The 18,329-nt window shown below is 36.8% G+C and overlaps 1 protein-coding gene across 3 annotated transcripts in view; it reads left to right on the top strand.

Moving 5' to 3' along the window:
* The first annotated feature begins 8,523 nt into the window (after nucleotides 1-8,523).
* Nucleotides 8,524-18,329, top strand: part of LOC129255020 (inversin-like) — a 32,285-nt gene continuing 22,479 nt past the window's right edge. The window contains exons 1-2 of one of the 3 annotated variants that reach the window (XM_064107124.1): nucleotides 8,524-8,642; nucleotides 17,932-18,142. In XM_064107124.1, coding sequence (XP_063963194.1) covers nucleotides 17,932-18,142 — 211 coding nt within the window. In that variant the 5' untranslated portion in view covers nucleotides 8,524-8,642. Of the gene's footprint in view, nucleotides 8,643-8,796; nucleotides 8,926-15,838; nucleotides 16,144-17,931; nucleotides 18,143-18,329 lie in introns of those variants that run through there. The other 2 variants (XM_064107131.1, XM_054893568.2) reach the window with 2 other exon arrangements.

Raw genomic sequence — 18,329 nt, 5'->3', positions numbered from 1 at the left:
CAACCCGGGGGCCCCGACCTAATTTTGGCGCCCCTGTGAACACTACATAAAACAATAATAACTCGAAGTGCGAGAAAATATATTTGGTGTGTATGGACTTGAAAACGGGATGTTTTAGTAAAAAAACAGGATTATCTCATTTTACAGACAATGCAAGCATGCACCAGGAATGATGGACACGTAGGTCCTAAGCAAATAATGTTTCATAAAGTTATGAAAAAATATATCATATATCATACTATGATATATATAACAATATTAATATAATATAAAATAAATTCTTCTCCCCCACTACGTTTCTATTTCTTTCTTCCCTTTTTCTCCTTTTCTCTCATTTTTTTTACCAGCCGATGAGGGGGGGGGGGCACATGCACCCCCGTAGCTACGCCACTGGCGCCAGGCAAACAAAGGTGCCTTAAATGCATGTTATTTTATTTGTCTTCTTTACCCAGGTAGCCTGTTCAGTGATTTAGACACTGTTGTCAACCAGGGCCCTGCACAATACATATATACATAAAACAATAAAAGGAACACATTGAATGATTATAATTTCATAATCACGTAAAACGGTGGCGTAACTACGGGGGGGGGGTGGGCATGGAGTCACGTGACCCCATCGGCTGGCCAAAAAACGGGGGAAAGGAGAAAAAGAGGGGAAAAGGGAGAGAAACGTAGTGGGAAAGAAGACATTATTGTTCATTATAATGTTTTATCATATTATAATTATGTTATATTACATTAAAAAAAACTTTGTGAAACATAATTTGCTCAGGGCCTATGTCTTCATTATTCCCGGTGCTCGCATTGTCTGTTTAACGATATATATAATCCTGTTGTACTAAAAACCTCCTTTTTTCAAGTCAATATACACCAAATATATTTCCTCGCACTTCGAGTTATTATTGTTTTATTTAGTGACATAATCTTCTTTTTCATGACTACTTATAGTGATTGCTCCATTTTAAGGTCTTGATATAAAATATTTCCTGTCCATGCTTACCTTTGCATTAGTGGATTGGTGACATATGTCTACTCTTCATGAATTTTTAAAGTCAGTCCTTAAAATGTCCCTTTTTCTGATCTGATCTGAATATCAAAAATTTTCAGCTTGCGCTTCGCGCTCGCATCATTTGATTAGTGAAATACGTATGGTCTTCGTGAATTCCTACAAACAAGCCTTAGAATGCCCCTCTTCAGATCTGAATTTCCTAAATTTTCAGCTCGCGCTTCGCGCTCGCAATATTTGATTATAGTGAGATTCGTATGATAATTATGATTACAAAGACTACAAAAAGTGCTTCACGTGTTTAGATGTAATTATAACAAAATCAGCATGCGCTTGGCACTCGCATTAGATGAGTATGGTGAGATATGTATACTCTTAATGGATTCCTTTAAAATAGTCCTTGAAATATTTCTGTTTGGGGTCACTATTACCGTGTTTACACTTGATCGGCTTTTGCATCGGCTCGCGGTAAATTTTGCTGGTGCCCCCCCCCCCCCCAATGCGCAATTGGAGACCACTTTTTTTAATGTGATCATGAAAAAAATATCGATGAATATGTTGTTATACCACTGTTTTAAAATAATAAATTTGACCAGGTGGGTGTTTCATAAAGTTGTTCGAAAGTTAAGAACGACTACGCTCTAAAAAGAAAGGATCACCAGTCCTTCTTAAGGTCGCTCTTAACTTACGATCAGCTTTATGAAACTGCCCCCTGAAAGAATAAAAAATTAAGCACTTTGGGGTTTCAACTTATCATTAGAGAAGTCCCTACTATCCAGCTTTCGCTGATATGGGGGTAATATTTTCATCTAGATGTATCCCGATCGGATATTCTAAACACTTTTTGTAACCGTGAACATGATAGGTATACGGATATCTAATCAAAATGATGCGAGTGCAAAACGTGAGCTGATTTTTTTTTAATATTCTGACCTCAATTTGGAAAGTCAGTTAGCACTTTTGGTAATCAAGAAGGGGGTGGGTATCTATCTCAACATTTTATGCTAGAGCAAAGCGCGAGCTGAATATCTTTTAATTTCTGACCCAATACTGGACATTCTAAAGCACTTTTTGTAACAATGAACAGGATGGGTATCTTTATAAAATAATAATCGATGCGAGTGTGAAGCGCGAGCTGAAATTTTTTGATATTCTGAGTCCTAAAATTTGGACTTTGTAATCATTTTTGTAATCATAAACAGGATGGGCATCAAAGTAAGCATTTGATGCGAGCAAACATAAGTTTGGCGCGCCCCTGGTCAAACATCAAATTGGCGCCCTAAAGTTCGAATATGAATTTGGTGCCCCCTCCCTAGAGTGAACATGAATTTGGCGCCCCAGGACACACATAAAATTGGCGCCCCTATGTCGAACATCAATTCACCGCCCGTATAGGTCGAACATCAATTCGGCGCCCCCTAGGTTGAACATCAATTCGGCGCCCCCCTTATGTCGAAAATAAATTCGGCGTCCCTAGCTCGGAGATCAATTCGGCGCATCCCTAGGTTATAGAGATCTATTTGGCGCCCCTATGCGTTGAACTTCAATTCGGCGCCTAGCTAATTATGTCAATCAATTCGGCGCCCCTAAGTAAAACTTAAATTCGGCGCCCCCTTTGTCGAACATTAAATTCGGCGGCCTCCTATGTCGAACATCAATTCGACGCCCCTCATTCGAACATAAAATTGGCGCCCCTCCCATCTAACTGTTAGTTCGAACATCAATTCGATGCCCCCCCCCCTCTTCCTTTTTTTTCTTCCCCCTTTTTTCTCTTTCTACGCTCTTCTTCTTTCCCTCGTTTTTCTGTCCCTTTTCTTTTCCTCTCTTTTCTTCTTCTTTTTGGTGCCCCTCATTTCGCCTAGCCAAAATACGCGCATGCTAACTCTAAATCATGTACATAAACGGATCCAGGGGGCCGAAGGGGCCCGGGCCCCCCTATTGAGGGGAAAAAAAGGGGAAAGAAAGAAAAAAAGGGAGGAGAGGAGAAAAAAAGAAGGGGAAACATAAGAGGAGGAAGACGAGTGAATAAAATAAGATGAGGGGAAGATTTGGAAAATAATTTTAAAAATCTTTCATGTCACTATATAAAATTTTCGCTCTTGCTTCGCGCTCGCATTGACTTTTAGGTGATTTACATATCTTGCTCAATATGGAGCTAAAATTACCAAATTCTGAAGTCAATATACAAAGCATATTACAGCTCGGAAATCGAACTTTCATTATTTTGTTTGATTTACAAATTGATTTTTAAAAAGTGCTCTGTAAAACTTCTATTTCATGGTTTGAATATTAAAATTTTCTGCTCGCGCTGCGCGCTCGCAATATTCAATTTATCAGGTACCTGTTATTTTCCTGTTTTCCATAAAGTTCTGAAAATATCCCTATTCAGGTCACATTGTCAAAAATTATTAGCTGGCGCTGCACGCTCGCATTTTGATAACAAAATCTAAATTTCATGCGATTTGCGCTCGTATTGATTGTTGAAAATATATTAACTCATGCATCTTATTCATAGTTTCAAAAGAAATGTCCAGTTTTCTAATGATAATAAATAAGATATTAATTCAATAATCAAACTGTCCTTTTTTCAGAATGGAATATCGACAAGTTTCATCTCGTGCTTAGGAAGGGAAATAGGAAGATAGTCATTATTTTCATATGATGATATAATGTTCTTAGAATGTCCCAGTCTATGTCAAAACTCAAATGAATAATATTGAAACATATCAGCTTTTTTAACTGATCCATATCCACTTTACAATTCCCTTCAAAGTGCTAAAAATACAGAGTTTAAATCGACCCTTTTCAGATCAGAATATCAAATATTTTAAGCTCGCGCTTCGCGCTCGTTTTATCGATTTTCATGATAATATAAGGAATAAAGAATGCCCAGATTCTAGATCGCGCTTGTTTTTTCAGATATGCAGCTTGTTCTTTATTAAATCATTATCCAATATATCAAAAATTTTCTGCTCACGATTTGCGCTCGCATTATTAATGTAGGAAGATGCCAATTACCCATCCCTTTTCATGATTTACAAAACATGAATAGAGTGTCCCATTTTTAGGTCTGAAATCTCATTTTTTTTCTGCTCGCGCTTTGCGCTCGCATCAATTGTTTGAATTTATATCTTGACCGTTAATGATTGCAAAAATTGCTTAGAATGTCAATTTTTTAGGTCGGAATGTCAAAAAATTTTCAGCCTTCGCGCTTTGCCGCGGCTCGTATTATAATAGTTGAAATATGATAATGGCTAACTGCAAAACGTTCTTTACAGTTTCCTTTTCGATCAAGCCAGAACCCATATCAAAATTTCCGCTCGCGCTTCGCGCTCGCAGTAATTCTAGTTACATACCCATCTTGTTCAGGTTCACAAACATTGCCCAGAATATTCAATTTTCAGGACAAAAATACATGAAATTCCAAAAGTTTTCAGCTTGCGCTTCGGGCTCGCACTATTTAAATAGGGCTTATGAGATTATTACACTTTTTGTTGTTTTATATAAGAATAAAGCTGAGAAATGACTGTTAGGACATCGGTGTTTTGGGGTTTGCCCCCCCCCCCCCAATTTTTCATGACCAATTAAGAAAAAAATGTGAAAAGGAAAGTGATAAGGGTGAGTAGGCCTATTATTTTCCAACTGTTATGTCAAAATATATCACAAACTTTGATTTTTGTAATAAAAATGTCGAATTTTTTGCTCGCTCGCTCACAACTTATTAATTTTACGCGATACGCCGTATCGATCGCGAGCCCCCTCAAATTTTTTGTCTTGGCTCATTATGACTATGGGACAACCCCTTCATAGAAACAAACAAAAATTGGAGACAACTTTGAGAGGCCGATCGGGGAAAATATGGGTGAAAAAAAATTCGGGCCCCCCCCCCCCAGTGGATCCGCCCCTGATGTACATAGTACCGGTAAGTTTAATTAAGAATTATAATACCGTAAAGTGCACACTAACTGTTATACCCTGTCGATCTTGTTTGATTGGTTAATTGGTTGATTCATTTACAAAAAGCCCGGGGGGCCACTTCCATAGACGAGTGGATACCATGCGCGACCATGGGGTCTCGAAAAGCACCCTAAACACGTATTTTCTGTATTCTGAAAATGCACCCCTTAACAAGTATTGGCGTGTGAAACCCCACCCTTGACAAGTATTAGAAACAAAACGATACTCTTGGCAAGAATTCCCTGAATTGAACCCCTAAACGAGTAATTGGTATATGTCACGGACGGTTTTACCTTTACCAATTGGGTTTAGTAGTACGTATACGGCCACACCTCGTGCAAATCGTACTCTAAACACGTAGTGTTGACTGTTGAGGCAAAAAGTACATCCTAGTTTATAAACATTTTAGTCTTAATTTTTATACCCTCGCAAATCTGACCCTAAACAGCTTTCCTATAGCGAAATAGATACCCCTTTTCATTATTTTAGTGTTTCGACACCCTTATTACGTTACGTACGTAACGTGCCCTATCTTGAAATAAGATCCATGGTATCCACTCGTCAATGTAAGTGGCCCCCCGGGAGAAAAAGGCAGTTAAAATTAAATTATGCTGAATAGTTTAATAATTACCGGTACGGTACCCTTCATCAGTATTCACTCACTGCCTTGTACCGGTATTATACGGTACCGCCGTAAATGCGGCTAAATATCTCTCACCCCCCCCCCCCCCCGGCCCCCCTGCCAACGAATTGCGAGTCCCGTCGCTAAGTCTAGAAGAAAAAAACCCTCACTTTTGATCGCGATCGCGACGCTCGTATCCCCGCGCGCGTTTCCGTTTTATACCCTGGCGAAGGCATTTTCCGCAAAAATAGCCACAAAGCGACTAGTGAAGAGTCTACACACGTCGCTGGTTGCAGCGTGCGACACAAGCGAGTCCCACACCACCGCATGCAATCATGCACAGTTACTGATCAGAGCATTTCATGTACAGAGAGCAGTCATATGAGTGAAATCCGAACATGCTTTTGCAGTTAGGTTTTTTAATGAAAAGTTAAGAAAAGTTTTTTTTTTTAATATAAATTATTAACTAAATGAATAGAATGACAGACAAAATAAAAATAAACAGATACATACAATAGAAAGAAAATTGAAGTTTGATGGATTGGTACACTTAGATGCCGAAAGATAGATATAGAAGACTGATAAATAGATAGAGACATAGATAGATAGATAGAAGTAGAGAGAGAGAGAGAAAGACAGAGAGATGGATAGATAGATAGATAGATAGATAGATAGATAAATAGATAGATAGATAGATAGATAGATGGGGGGGGGGAGAGAACTTGAGAGATGGAGAGATGTTATAGATAGATAGATAGATAGATAGATAGATAGATAGATAGATAGATAGATAGATAGATAGATAGATAGATAGATAGATAGATAGATAGATAGATAGATATATAGATAGATAGATAGATAGATAGATAGATAGATAGATAGATAGATAGATAGATAGATATATGGACGGATAAAGAGAAATAGAGAGAGAAAAAAAGACAGACAGATGGATAGATAGAGAGAGAGAGAGAGAATCTGAGAGATATATATTAGATAGATAGATAAAGAATGAGAGAGACAGAGAAGATGGGCAAATTAACAGATAGATAGATACTGTAGTTACATAGATAGATAGATAGATAGAGAGAAATAGAGAAAGACAGACAGATAGATAGATAGATAGAGAGAGGGGGGAGAGAGAGATATAGAATTTGAGAGATAGGTAGATGTTAGATAGATAGATAAATAAAGAATGAGAGAGACAGAGAAGATAGACAAATTAACAGATAGATAGATACTGTAGTTACATAGATAGATAAATAGATAGAAGATAGATAGATAGATAGATAGATGGGGGAGAGACCTTGAGAGAGGGAGAGATGTTATAGATAGATAGATATATATATGGACGGAAAAAGAGAAATAGAGAAAGAGAGAAAACAAGACAGATGGATAGATAGATAGATAAAGAATGAGAGAGACAGAGAAGATTAACAGATATATAGATAGATACTGTAGTTACTGTAGTTACATAGATAGATAGAGATAGAATTTGAGAGATATATTTAAAAATAGATAGATAGAAGATAGATAGATAGAGAGAGAGAAAGACAGAAAGATGGATAGATAGATAGAGAGAGGGGGAGAGAGAGATAGATAGATGTTAGATAGATAAAGAATGAGAGAGACAGAGAAGAGCGACAAATTAACAGATAGATAGATACTGCAGTTACATATAGATAGATAGAAGATAGATAGATAGATTGATAGAGAGAGAACTAGAGAAGGACAGATGGATAGATAGAGAGAGAGATAGATAGATGTTAGATAGATAAAGAATGAGAGACAGAGAAGATTAACAGATAGATAGATACTGTAGTTACATAGATAGATAGATAGATAGATAGATCTATATAGATATAATTTGAGAGATAGATATATAGACGGATAGAGAGAAAAAGACAGACAGATGGATAGATAGAGAGAATTTGAGATCAAAGACTGAAATAAGTGAATGTTTACATACAAATAGAATCATAACAAAATATAAAATAAACATTATAGATAAATATCAAATACAATACAAATTCATTCAGATGAAAAAGAAATGTATCATAAATAAATACAAAGGGCCAAAAGTAATACAAAGTGTCACCAAAGAAGAAAAAAGCGGAATGAAAGATTAAGAAGAAAGAGGTGAGAGAAGGGAAAGCAATTGGGATAAGACAAAGAGAAGGGAAAGCAAGAGGGGGAATTTGAAAGAGAATAGGAGGCAACCTTCAGAAAAAAAAACTCATTATGCAATACAAGACATTTAACAATGGTAACAAGTAAATAAAGTAGTAATTGAATCGAATCGAGCACAAAAAAGGGAAAAGTAGAGCTGAGGAAATAGACTCCCGAAGGAAGTCGAGGCAGTGTTGATATTGCACATGAGTAGATTAATAGATGGATAGAGAGAAATAAAAGAGAGACAGATGGATAGATAGAGAATTTGAGAGATAGATGTTAGATGGATAGATAGATAGACAGATAGATAGGTAGATAGAGAATGAGAGAGACAGAGTAGATAGACAAATTAACAGATAGATATATCATGTAGTTCCATAGATTGATTTATAAGATAGATAGTGGATAGACAGATATGATAGATATAAGGATAGATATAATATGAAAAAAGGTAATTATGTGTTTTATTTTTCAATATTTTAGCTATTATTCGTTTTCATTCATATAAACGATCATGTGCGATAAAGTAAAAAAAAAATTATGAAGCCAACGTATATAGTTCAGCCGAACAACCAAAATACAGACACTGAAGCTTTTGGTCTATAAGCTCAGCTGCATATTGCACGTATGTTCTGCCATGGACCTATTCTGCGGATATCTTCGGTGCGGACTTTTGGATGGCGCGCCCAGCTGATTATGTAAACAAACGTAGACGTAGACTCTTCACTAGTCGCTTTGTGGCTATTTTTCCGGAAAATGCCTTCGCCAGGGTGTAAAACGGAAACGCGCCGCGCCGTACGCGGCGATCGTAGCGATTTACACAGCGACCACCTCTAACCCAGAATTTGTAAACTACATTTCAACTGTAGTTTGAAGGACAATGTGAAGGTAACTAACAGTTAAACCAATCCGTTTTACTGCTGTACCGGTATGTTTAAAAAAACGAACTTATCTGTGTGTATGTGACAAAGATTGAACTATTTTGTAAAAATAAAAATGCTGAGCCGTGGCACTCCTTCCCGGTCCCCGGCTCGGCCGCAGCCAGCGAAGCTGCCACTCTGTCTCGTCTCCTCATCACCCGCGGCCGACCTGGGGCCGGGGCAAGGTGAACAACGAAGGGTGGTAAGACAGCGGCCCGCATTCTGAAGTCAGGTTTAATTCACTTTACGAGGTTAGTAATTAGTTACCTCAAGTGATGTTCGTGTACTGAAGAGTGAAGGCTCCACTTCACTACCGTAAGGGTACTAGTATTCAACCTGTTTGGAGAGTTTCTTCAAATATACAGAAATATGGAATTTACCTGAATTTCAGACCTGTCTTAACTAAGTTAACTCTTAATTCTTATTTCAAAGAGCAAATGCTGGTTATTCTTTTCCCGTTATTTTTTTCTTCAACCCGTCAACTGCGTGCGCGGGCGATCAAATTTTACGGCGACGGTTTTTGGTACTAGTATTCAATCCGTCGGTACTAGTATTCAACCTAGTGATGAAAGATGGTCCTGTCTCTCAATCTGCCCTTGTCCCATCCGACTATGGACTAGACCATTTGAGATGAGACCAAACAGGGAATTAATCAAAGCCAGAGACTTACATAGATCTAGATCTAATTTAGCAATCTAGACCTTTTTAAGATTTGCTATCAATCCTCACTAGGTTGAATACTAGTACCATTCAGTGCAAAAGGCCATCGCCGCATAATTCGATCCTCTGCGCACACAGTCGACAGATTGATAAAGAAAATACTGACAACAGATTACCCTGGAAATAACAAAGGTATGAAATTAAGATAAATTCCCTATTTCTAGATATTTTGGGGAATATGTCAAAATCTTTGAATTATGCCGGGTTGAATACTAGTACCCATACGGTACCGCTATATTACCAATCATGACTACGCTCCACCTACTGCGTACTGGCTCAAGTCAGGCCAGGTCCACTCACACAACATGCGAGGTTAGTATATTCAATATTGGGCCAGGTCAGGAGCCAGTTCTGGGGTGGGGGAATCTCCAGTAACGTCAACCACACTCCACCTTAGAAACTCCAGCCGTCCAAGTCGACGCTTCACACCAGATGCCTACAATATCATCAAATCCAGAACTGATACTAGGCACCTGTACTCATTCCTGCCCAGAACCATCTGACCATACGGGACTGGAACGGCCTTCCCTTACTCCTTAGGCTTAGCCACTATGGCAAGTCTGCGCACTCCCCCTTGTCTGCGCACACGCGTATCTGCGCGATTCTAATAAAAGAAGATACGCAACGAGCACGAACTTTAAACGTGCAATACATAGACAGGTATTTATAAAAAAAAATCTGACTCAAAATGGTGGAAAAATAATGAGTTTAGGGCATTTCATGTGACGGCCTCAAAATGCAGCCAATCAAGTATCTCTGAACATCCCAGTCAGTCCGCAAGCCCTGAAAAAGGAGCTTCTTTTATCCAAGTGATATTCATGACTAGAGGGTTTTTGCATAGTTAATGAGCTTGGTGCGAACCAAAACACCTCTTTTTATTCGGCCATTGCTGCTCTTAATATTGACCAAATTTCATGTTTTTGGTATCTTTGTAAAGAAGAAGAATCATTCTTTCAAGTCATGTGTTTGGATTTTTAAAAGAATGTTGTAATATAGGAAAAACTTTTGATCTAAAACATGAAACAAAATATTTTTTTTCATGCAACAAAAGTTGTTGTTTTCACACTTAATTTATGTTTGGGCACAAATGATGTTTAGATCATGATAAAGCTGAAGATCTAAGCTTTAATATGATATAATTCTTATAAGAAGATGTATTTTAGATGGGTCAGCAGCCAGCTTTTTATAGGCCAAGTACATTTTGCAGCTCAAAAAACAAGAATACTGCGCTCTGATTGGTCATTGTGACCACACACCCACGCAAATTCCAATGTTCCCCACACTGGGCCTCTGCAAGGTCACACTCACCATGTGGTAATCTCTTCAAATTACCCGCGCCTGTTTGTTTTGAAAACAGTATTCAGCCAATCAGAACTCTGGATTTTATGTTACTCAGAAATTGTTACTCAGAAATTTCAGAAATCTCGTCTTGCATCTTGATGGAAAAAGCTGGCTGCTGACCCATCTAAAAGATGCCACATATCAAGAGTGACATTGTAAGAAAGTATAGAGTTTGAGCTTTCTGATGATATAAATAATGTTGGTGCCTAAAACACAAAATGTTGCACAATTTGCAAGTGAAAACAGAGGAAGAAAATTCTGTTTGATGCATCTTTTCAGGTAAAAAATTCACTTATTTATCAAAATATTTCATTCAAAAGAAATGACCAATATAAAAGAGTAACATTTACTCTTGCCCATGGTACAAAAATAATCAATATTACTCAAGGAGAAAGTGGTTAAATTCTTTGAGAAAGAAAGTCTCACAATTCACGAGATTTTGCAGGGACATGAATTCAGCCACGAGAGGACTTGGATAAATCTTGCTCATTTGCTCATTAACACAGGGGCTTGCGGACTGACTGATCCAGTGCAAGTTTCAGGTCACATAATCAAGGTTAAAGGTCATGTAAGGTCAATGAACTTTGGCCATGTTGGGGGTATTTGTTGAATTACCATCATATCTCTGTAAGTGTATTGGTCTAGTTCATAAAACGTGGACATAAGAGTCGTCAAGTATCACTGAACATCTCATGCGAGTTTCAGGTCACATGACCAAAGTCAAAGGTCATTTAAGGTCATTGAACTTTGGCCACTTTAGAGGTAATTATTAGATTGCTGTCATAACTTTCAAAGTTTATAGATATAGTGTATAAAATGTGGATACATGTATAGGGGTAATCAAGTATCACTGACAAGTTTTAGGTCACATGATCAAGGTCAAATGTCAATGAACGTAGTATTGTATCATTATATGAATGGTGCTTTTTGTGAATAATTATTTTATAGTAGTTTTCAAAGTCAGCATTGCTGCTATATTGAATCGCGTGATGCAGGTGAGACCGCCAGAAGCATTCCACTTGTTATGCTAATTTATGCGAAATTAATTTATGCATATTTTTTAAAATTCACACAAAATGCTTCTTCTTTATTTGTTGACCGATTTTGATTTTTTTTCTTCCATCTGGTAGAGCTTCATGAGGTTCACCAAACTTCTACACAGAGTTTTTAAATTTGGAGTAAAAAAATATTTCTTCTTCTTCTTCTTCCTATATAAGTACATACCACCTGTGGTGTATTGTCGTACTGTATTGTGGACTTGAATGCTGAGTGCTGAGTATCCACCGTTGAAGTTGTGGTAAAAAAAAGCCAACATATATATAATATTTACATATTTACAAACAAATGCAGACTAACATAGTCTGACATGTTGCACCGCACTCTTGAATATGTTTGCTGAGGTGCTGTCTACGACGTCCTGAGGTAGGGAATTCCATAACCTGGCAGTGGCAGGAAAGAAGGAATTTTTGTAACATTCCGTATTTGCAAATGGAATCATGAGTTTTTGAGAATGACCTCGGGATTTGAAGGATGAGTGTTTCAGTTGTTGCTTGACGTCTACAAGATTATTAATGATGCGATACATTAGTAGAGTCTTGGCTTGGGCCCTACGCTCTTGAAGGGTTTGCCACTGTAGTTGTCGAAGCATAGCAGAAATGCTGCTTGTAGTTCGGTAGTCATGACAAACATAGCGTGCGTACCTGTGTTGTATCATTTCCAGATTTCTGATTTTTGACTGTGTGAATGGGTCCCAGATCTCAGATGCATACTCCATTATTGGCCTCAGGAGCATCTTGTAACAAATGACCTTAGTGTTTCTTGGACAGCTTGTGAGATTTCTTTGCAGAAAACATCTGGTATTATTTGCTTTCTTGGTAATGGAGTCTACATGGGCGTTCCAACTTAGATTATTGCTAACGGTTATGCCGAGGTATTTGGCATTACCTTTTTCTTCCAGACCTTGGCCGTGGATGAAGTACCTGTTGTGTGGAAAATTTTTCTTCCTTGTAATGTGTAAAACCTGGCACTTTCCGGGATGGAATGTCATACCCCAGTCCCTCTCCCATTGCTGCAGAGCATCAAGATCATGCTGCAGATCTTCGGCGTCTTCTCGTGAACTGATGGGATGGTATAGGGCACAGTCGTCAGCAAAAAGACGAACTGAAGAGCCATTGGTCACATACTCTGGCAAGTCATTTATGTACAGGAGAAAGAGCAAAGGACCGACGACACTCCCCTGCGGTACTCCTGAGAGGACAGTTGCTGGTTCTGATGTTGCTCCATCAATAACAACTCGTTGACTGCGTTGAGACAAAAAGTCAGCAAGCCAAAGATGTACTTCATCCCTTATACCATAGTACCCAACCTTGTACAGCAGTCTTTGATGTGGAACTTTGTCAAACGCCTTGGAAAAATCTAACAAGATTGCATCAGTTTGTCCTCTCCTGTCGATTGTTGAAGCAAGATCATCAACAAATTTAACTAACTGTGTTACACAGGATCTCCTTTTCCGGAAGCCATGTTGGGCATCAGATAGTGTATGATGCAAGTCCAGGTGTTTCATGATGCTGCTACACACAATATGTTCTAAGGTTTTGCATACTATCGAAGTGAGTGATACAGGTCTGTAGTTCTCTGGCAGCGATCTATCACCCTTCTTAAAGACTGGGACAATGTTTCCTTTCTTCCAATCTTCAGGAATGGTACCTTGATTAAGGGACGCCTGATAGAAGTGAACAAAGATTGGTGTTAACTCAAGTGCAAGTTCTTTCAAGAGCCGCGCTGGAATCATGTCAGGTCCAGAAGCTTTGTGTGGGTTCAAATCGTGTAGGAGCTTGTAAACCCCTGCTGGTGACACATCAATGGGTTCCATACTCTTGTAAGGACTGGGACCTTTCTGTGGTATGCTGGTGATGTCTTCGTTTCCATTGAAAACTGAAGAAAATTGTTTATTGAGAAGACTAGCTTTAGTAGAACTGTCAGACACCATTCCGTTGTTTGGAGAAAATAAAGTGGAGACACCATTGTTGTCGCACTTCTTGCTGTTGATGAAACTCCAAAATCTTTTTGGATTTGAGGAGGATTCTGGGCTGACAATGTTGGTAATGTAGTCACTGTATGCTACTTTACAAGCCTGCTTGCACTCTTTTTGGAGTTGCTTGTATCGCAAAATTCATAAATCACAGAAAATGCCTCTCCTTTATTTGTTGACTGAATTTCAAAATGCTTCTTCATTATTTCAAGTCTGATTTCAATTCTGTTTGCTTTATATGATAGCATTAGGTGGGGGATTCAAAACTTCTACACAGAATTTTGAAACTCATAAAAATATGCTACCGTAATTTATGTGTATTTTTAAAAATTCAGATAAAATGCTTCTTCTTCTTTAATTGTCGACCGATTTTGATTTTTTTTCTTCCATCTGGTAGAACTTCATGAGGTTCACCAAACATCTGCATAGAATTTTGAAATTTTCAGTAGAAAATTATTTATGCCAATTTATGCAAAATATATTCATAAATCACAGAAAATTCCACTTCTTCTTTATTTTTGTTCCATCTGAGACCTACATGAGTTTAACCAATGTTCTACACAGAGTTTAGAAATTTTGACTAGAAAATTATTTATGCTTAATTTATATGAAATTTATTCATAGATCACAAAAAATGCTTCTATGTCATTTCTTCATCAATATCAATTCTATATCCTCAATTTATGTCACCAATGTAATTCACTACAGTGTCAACTGGGCTGAAATTGAAATTGTGTTAAATTTCGTTGCGAGATGCCAGATGAGCTCCATATCATTGATGTGCTAGTTTGCTCTTTTTTTTCAGGACAAATCACTGTGAAAACTTTTCATGAAACACTTGCCAGGATTGGATGAGTGCATACATACTGAAGATCACAATCATTAAAGCAGTACTCCGGGCTGAAAATATTTATATCTAAATAAATAGAGTAAAATTCACAGAACGAAATGCTGAAAATTTCATCAAAATCGGATTCCAAATAATGAAGTAATATTGAATTTCAAAGTTAAGCATTATTTTGTGGACATAGTTATACATGTATGCATGTCATCATGTATGTTCATTAGGTGGGCTGATGATGTCACATGACTCACATCCCCACTTTCCTTTTTCTTATGTTATTACATGAAATCATAATTGTTTCATTTTTTTCATACATGTGTGAATAATGTGTCTCATCTATAATGAAATAAGTTGCAGCAATGAATATTTAATGCACTTAATCAGTTGTCAATCCATTTTATTGGTTCTTGGTAGAAACAAATTGAATAAACCTTAATTCATATAATAAAATACAAAAGAACAAGTGGGAATATCATCATCAATTTGCTCATATATGTATATTCATGAAGTCATACCTACAAATCTTTAAAATGCCATATCTTTGTTATTCTTTGTCCCATTTTGATCAAATTTTCAGTGTTTTGTTTGTCTGATTTTTCTTTATCTGTTTAAATCCAATTATTTTCAGCCCGGAGCATCCCTTTAAGTATGGATTCATGAATTTTTTATAATAATAATAATAATAATGCGCTTTTATAAAGCGCTTTTAGTAGTGAAATGTATGATTATATTTTTGGTGTTTGTGCTTTTTTCAAGAAAATTTGTTATAAAAATTAAAAAAATCTGATTTAAATCAAATAAACCTTCTTCTTCTCTATAAGTACAGGCCACCGTCTGGCGTATTGTCGTACTGTGATTTTTTTTAATTATTATTTTTTTTTGTAAATCGCCAACCTTGAATTATTATTATTGTTGTTGTTGTTGTTGTTGTATACTTACTATTATTATCATCATCATCATTAGTATTATTTGTTATTGTTGTTATTAACATTGTTGTTGTTATCATTATCATTAGTAACATTTTTTGTTTTCTGTCAATATTATTGTTTATACTTGTTACAGATTGTATAGACTTCTGGAACAATAGTAAAACTATACATTGCAGGGGTATATATATAATTCATCTACAGGTCTATCCCTGTAAAATGTAATATACATGTAGCACAGTTGAGTGAGCATGAATCATGGTCTTGCCTAGAGGTACAATAGAACCCTTTGTCATCCTAACAAACAGCTTTAGAGTTTCAAAGGAAAGAACTCAGAAGAACTCTTGCAAACAAACTCTTGTGGTTGCTGTATGCTGTAATGTGCATCATTCTTCAGATTTTTGTGTATGTTTTCTTCTTGGAACAAGTCATACATGTCTATGTCATGGATTCGTATTGCTTCTGTTTTCACTTTGAATGAACGAGGGAGGATATTCTGAGAATTTAATGAAAATAATTTGAGCACAATTGAATAAATGTGGTACATGTTCATCCAGATCTCAAAATGTTCTCATGTTTTGTGAAGGCATCTGGTGCCTCTAGTGATGTAAGTACTTTTTTCTTTCTCTCTTTATTGCATAAACATGAATACAATTTCCTAAACCGCATTATCTTAAGCCCCTTTCACAATTGGTGGTACAACTGCTTACAACCGTTGCCATTCTTTGCAACATATATTGTGACCAAATGATCGCAAACTATCGCACAAGGAATTGTGAAAGCCCCAATACATGTGCATGTATTTTTCTGAAGGAATATTATTCTCTGTGAATATGGTTAGCAAAGTACTCATTACACTGATGTTGACTGTACTTAAATTGTGGAATGCAATGTTGATATAACTTATGTAATTTTTATTCTCTATTTGATTCAATTATTAGATGTTTTCAAAATGTGTGCAGCAATGACTATGATGATTAAATGCTGGTAAAAAATCAAGGCTTTGAAGCTTGTGGTTAAATCCATTTAAACAATAAGTTGTGTGGATCCATGCATACATGTACACGTTAAAGTGTGGCTTTTTTATTTTCCAAAGTGCTGGTTAAATCACTTAAAACCTGTCTAAAACTTTGGTAAAAGTATAATTTGTGAGATTGATTTGAGTATCATCAAACATAACAGTATCACAAAAGTGTAGATTTCAGTCACTAGAATTTAAATTTGACATGTTTTCAACATTTGATGTATTTGTTATTCAGTGTCCTTTCTTGGTAATTTATTTATCATTTAAAAGAGCCCTTTGGGCACCTACTTTATATATTTAATAAGTAGAATAGTGGATATTACTTAGAAAGCTAAGGACAAAAATCATGTCCTGCAATTTTCAGTCCATTCAATGCTTAATAAAGGGTTTTACAATATAAAGAAGACAAAAATACACATTTTGATTGTGCACCTGATCAAAATAAATTACCATGTCGATATAAAATCAGTAAATTTACCAAATAAAACACTTTTTCAATATCTTTAGCATCATCATCATTTGGGGCACGCGTATTCATATAATCTACAATAGTAACGAATTGGAATAGTAACATGCATTTTTAGGGTTTAGCAAAACTAAAGAAGGCTTCATATTTTACAAGTTTACATACATGTATCTGTGGTTTTCACAAATAGAGCAGACATTAAGTACATTTAACTGTCACATGGCAAATCGCTTAAATTGCAGTTACTGTATTAAATTACTGTAGAAGTGACCTCCTGGAATTGATTTTGGTGATTAGCATTCCAGAAAGTATAAGGCCTTCAGCCAATCAGACAGACGTATGCAGAGCCAACATCAGTAAATGTCTGGCATTGGGATACTGAAAGACTATGGAGATTGCAAAAGAGATATGATGACATGATGATGATGTCAATGTTGATGATGACAATGTTGATGGTGGATGATGATGATGATGATGATGATGATGATGATGATGACAATGTTGATGGTGGTGATGATGGATGATGATGATGATGACAATGTTGATGGTGGATGATGATGATGACAATGTTGATGGTGATGATGATGATGATGTTGATGGTGGTGATGATGACAATGGTGATGATGATGATGATAATGATGATGATGACAATGTTGATGGTGATGACAATGATGATGATGACTATGTTGATGGTGGTGATGATGTCAATGATGATGATGGTGATGACATTGTTGGTGGTTGTGGTAGTGGTGGGGATGATGATGATGACGATTGATTATGATGATTAAAGAGATAGAGATGATGATAATGACCATGAGATGATGAGAGTGACCGTGAAGACGATGAGTGACTCCAACGACTTATAATCATATTTTGGGGTTTGAATTTCACTTCTTATTATACAGATGAAAAGACACAATGCAGAGGTAGCCCCACTACAATTAGCATCAGAGGTTAAGTCCATTCCTGAGGTTAAAGGTCAGGCCCCTTCCCCAGGGCGTGGGGGTGGGGTACTTAATTCCATGACTTCCCTCCAGAGAGAGGCATCCCCAACCACACAGATCCATGCTGCTGCTGTCAATGGTCAGAAGACATCTCTTCAAAAACTTCTCAAAGGTTTGTCATATATCACATGTATCTTTTATAATTATTGATTTGTATTTATGATTGTACAGGTTACCTGAAGTTTAGTGACAGTTTATAAACACATTAATTTTGAAAGTGCAAGTGATATAATTTCAATATGTCACTATGCCATATCAATAAAGGAGAAGTAACATATGTTGATTTCACCTGCCACTTT

Source organism: Lytechinus pictus, chromosome 2 (assembly GCF_037042905.1).
Source record: "Lytechinus pictus isolate F3 Inbred chromosome 2, Lp3.0, whole genome shotgun sequence".
In the NCBI taxonomy this organism is placed as follows: domain Eukaryota; kingdom Metazoa; phylum Echinodermata; class Echinoidea; order Temnopleuroida; family Toxopneustidae; genus Lytechinus; species Lytechinus pictus.
The sequence above is the reverse complement of the archived record's forward strand: the minus strand, read 5'-3'. Positions and strand labels throughout refer to the sequence as shown.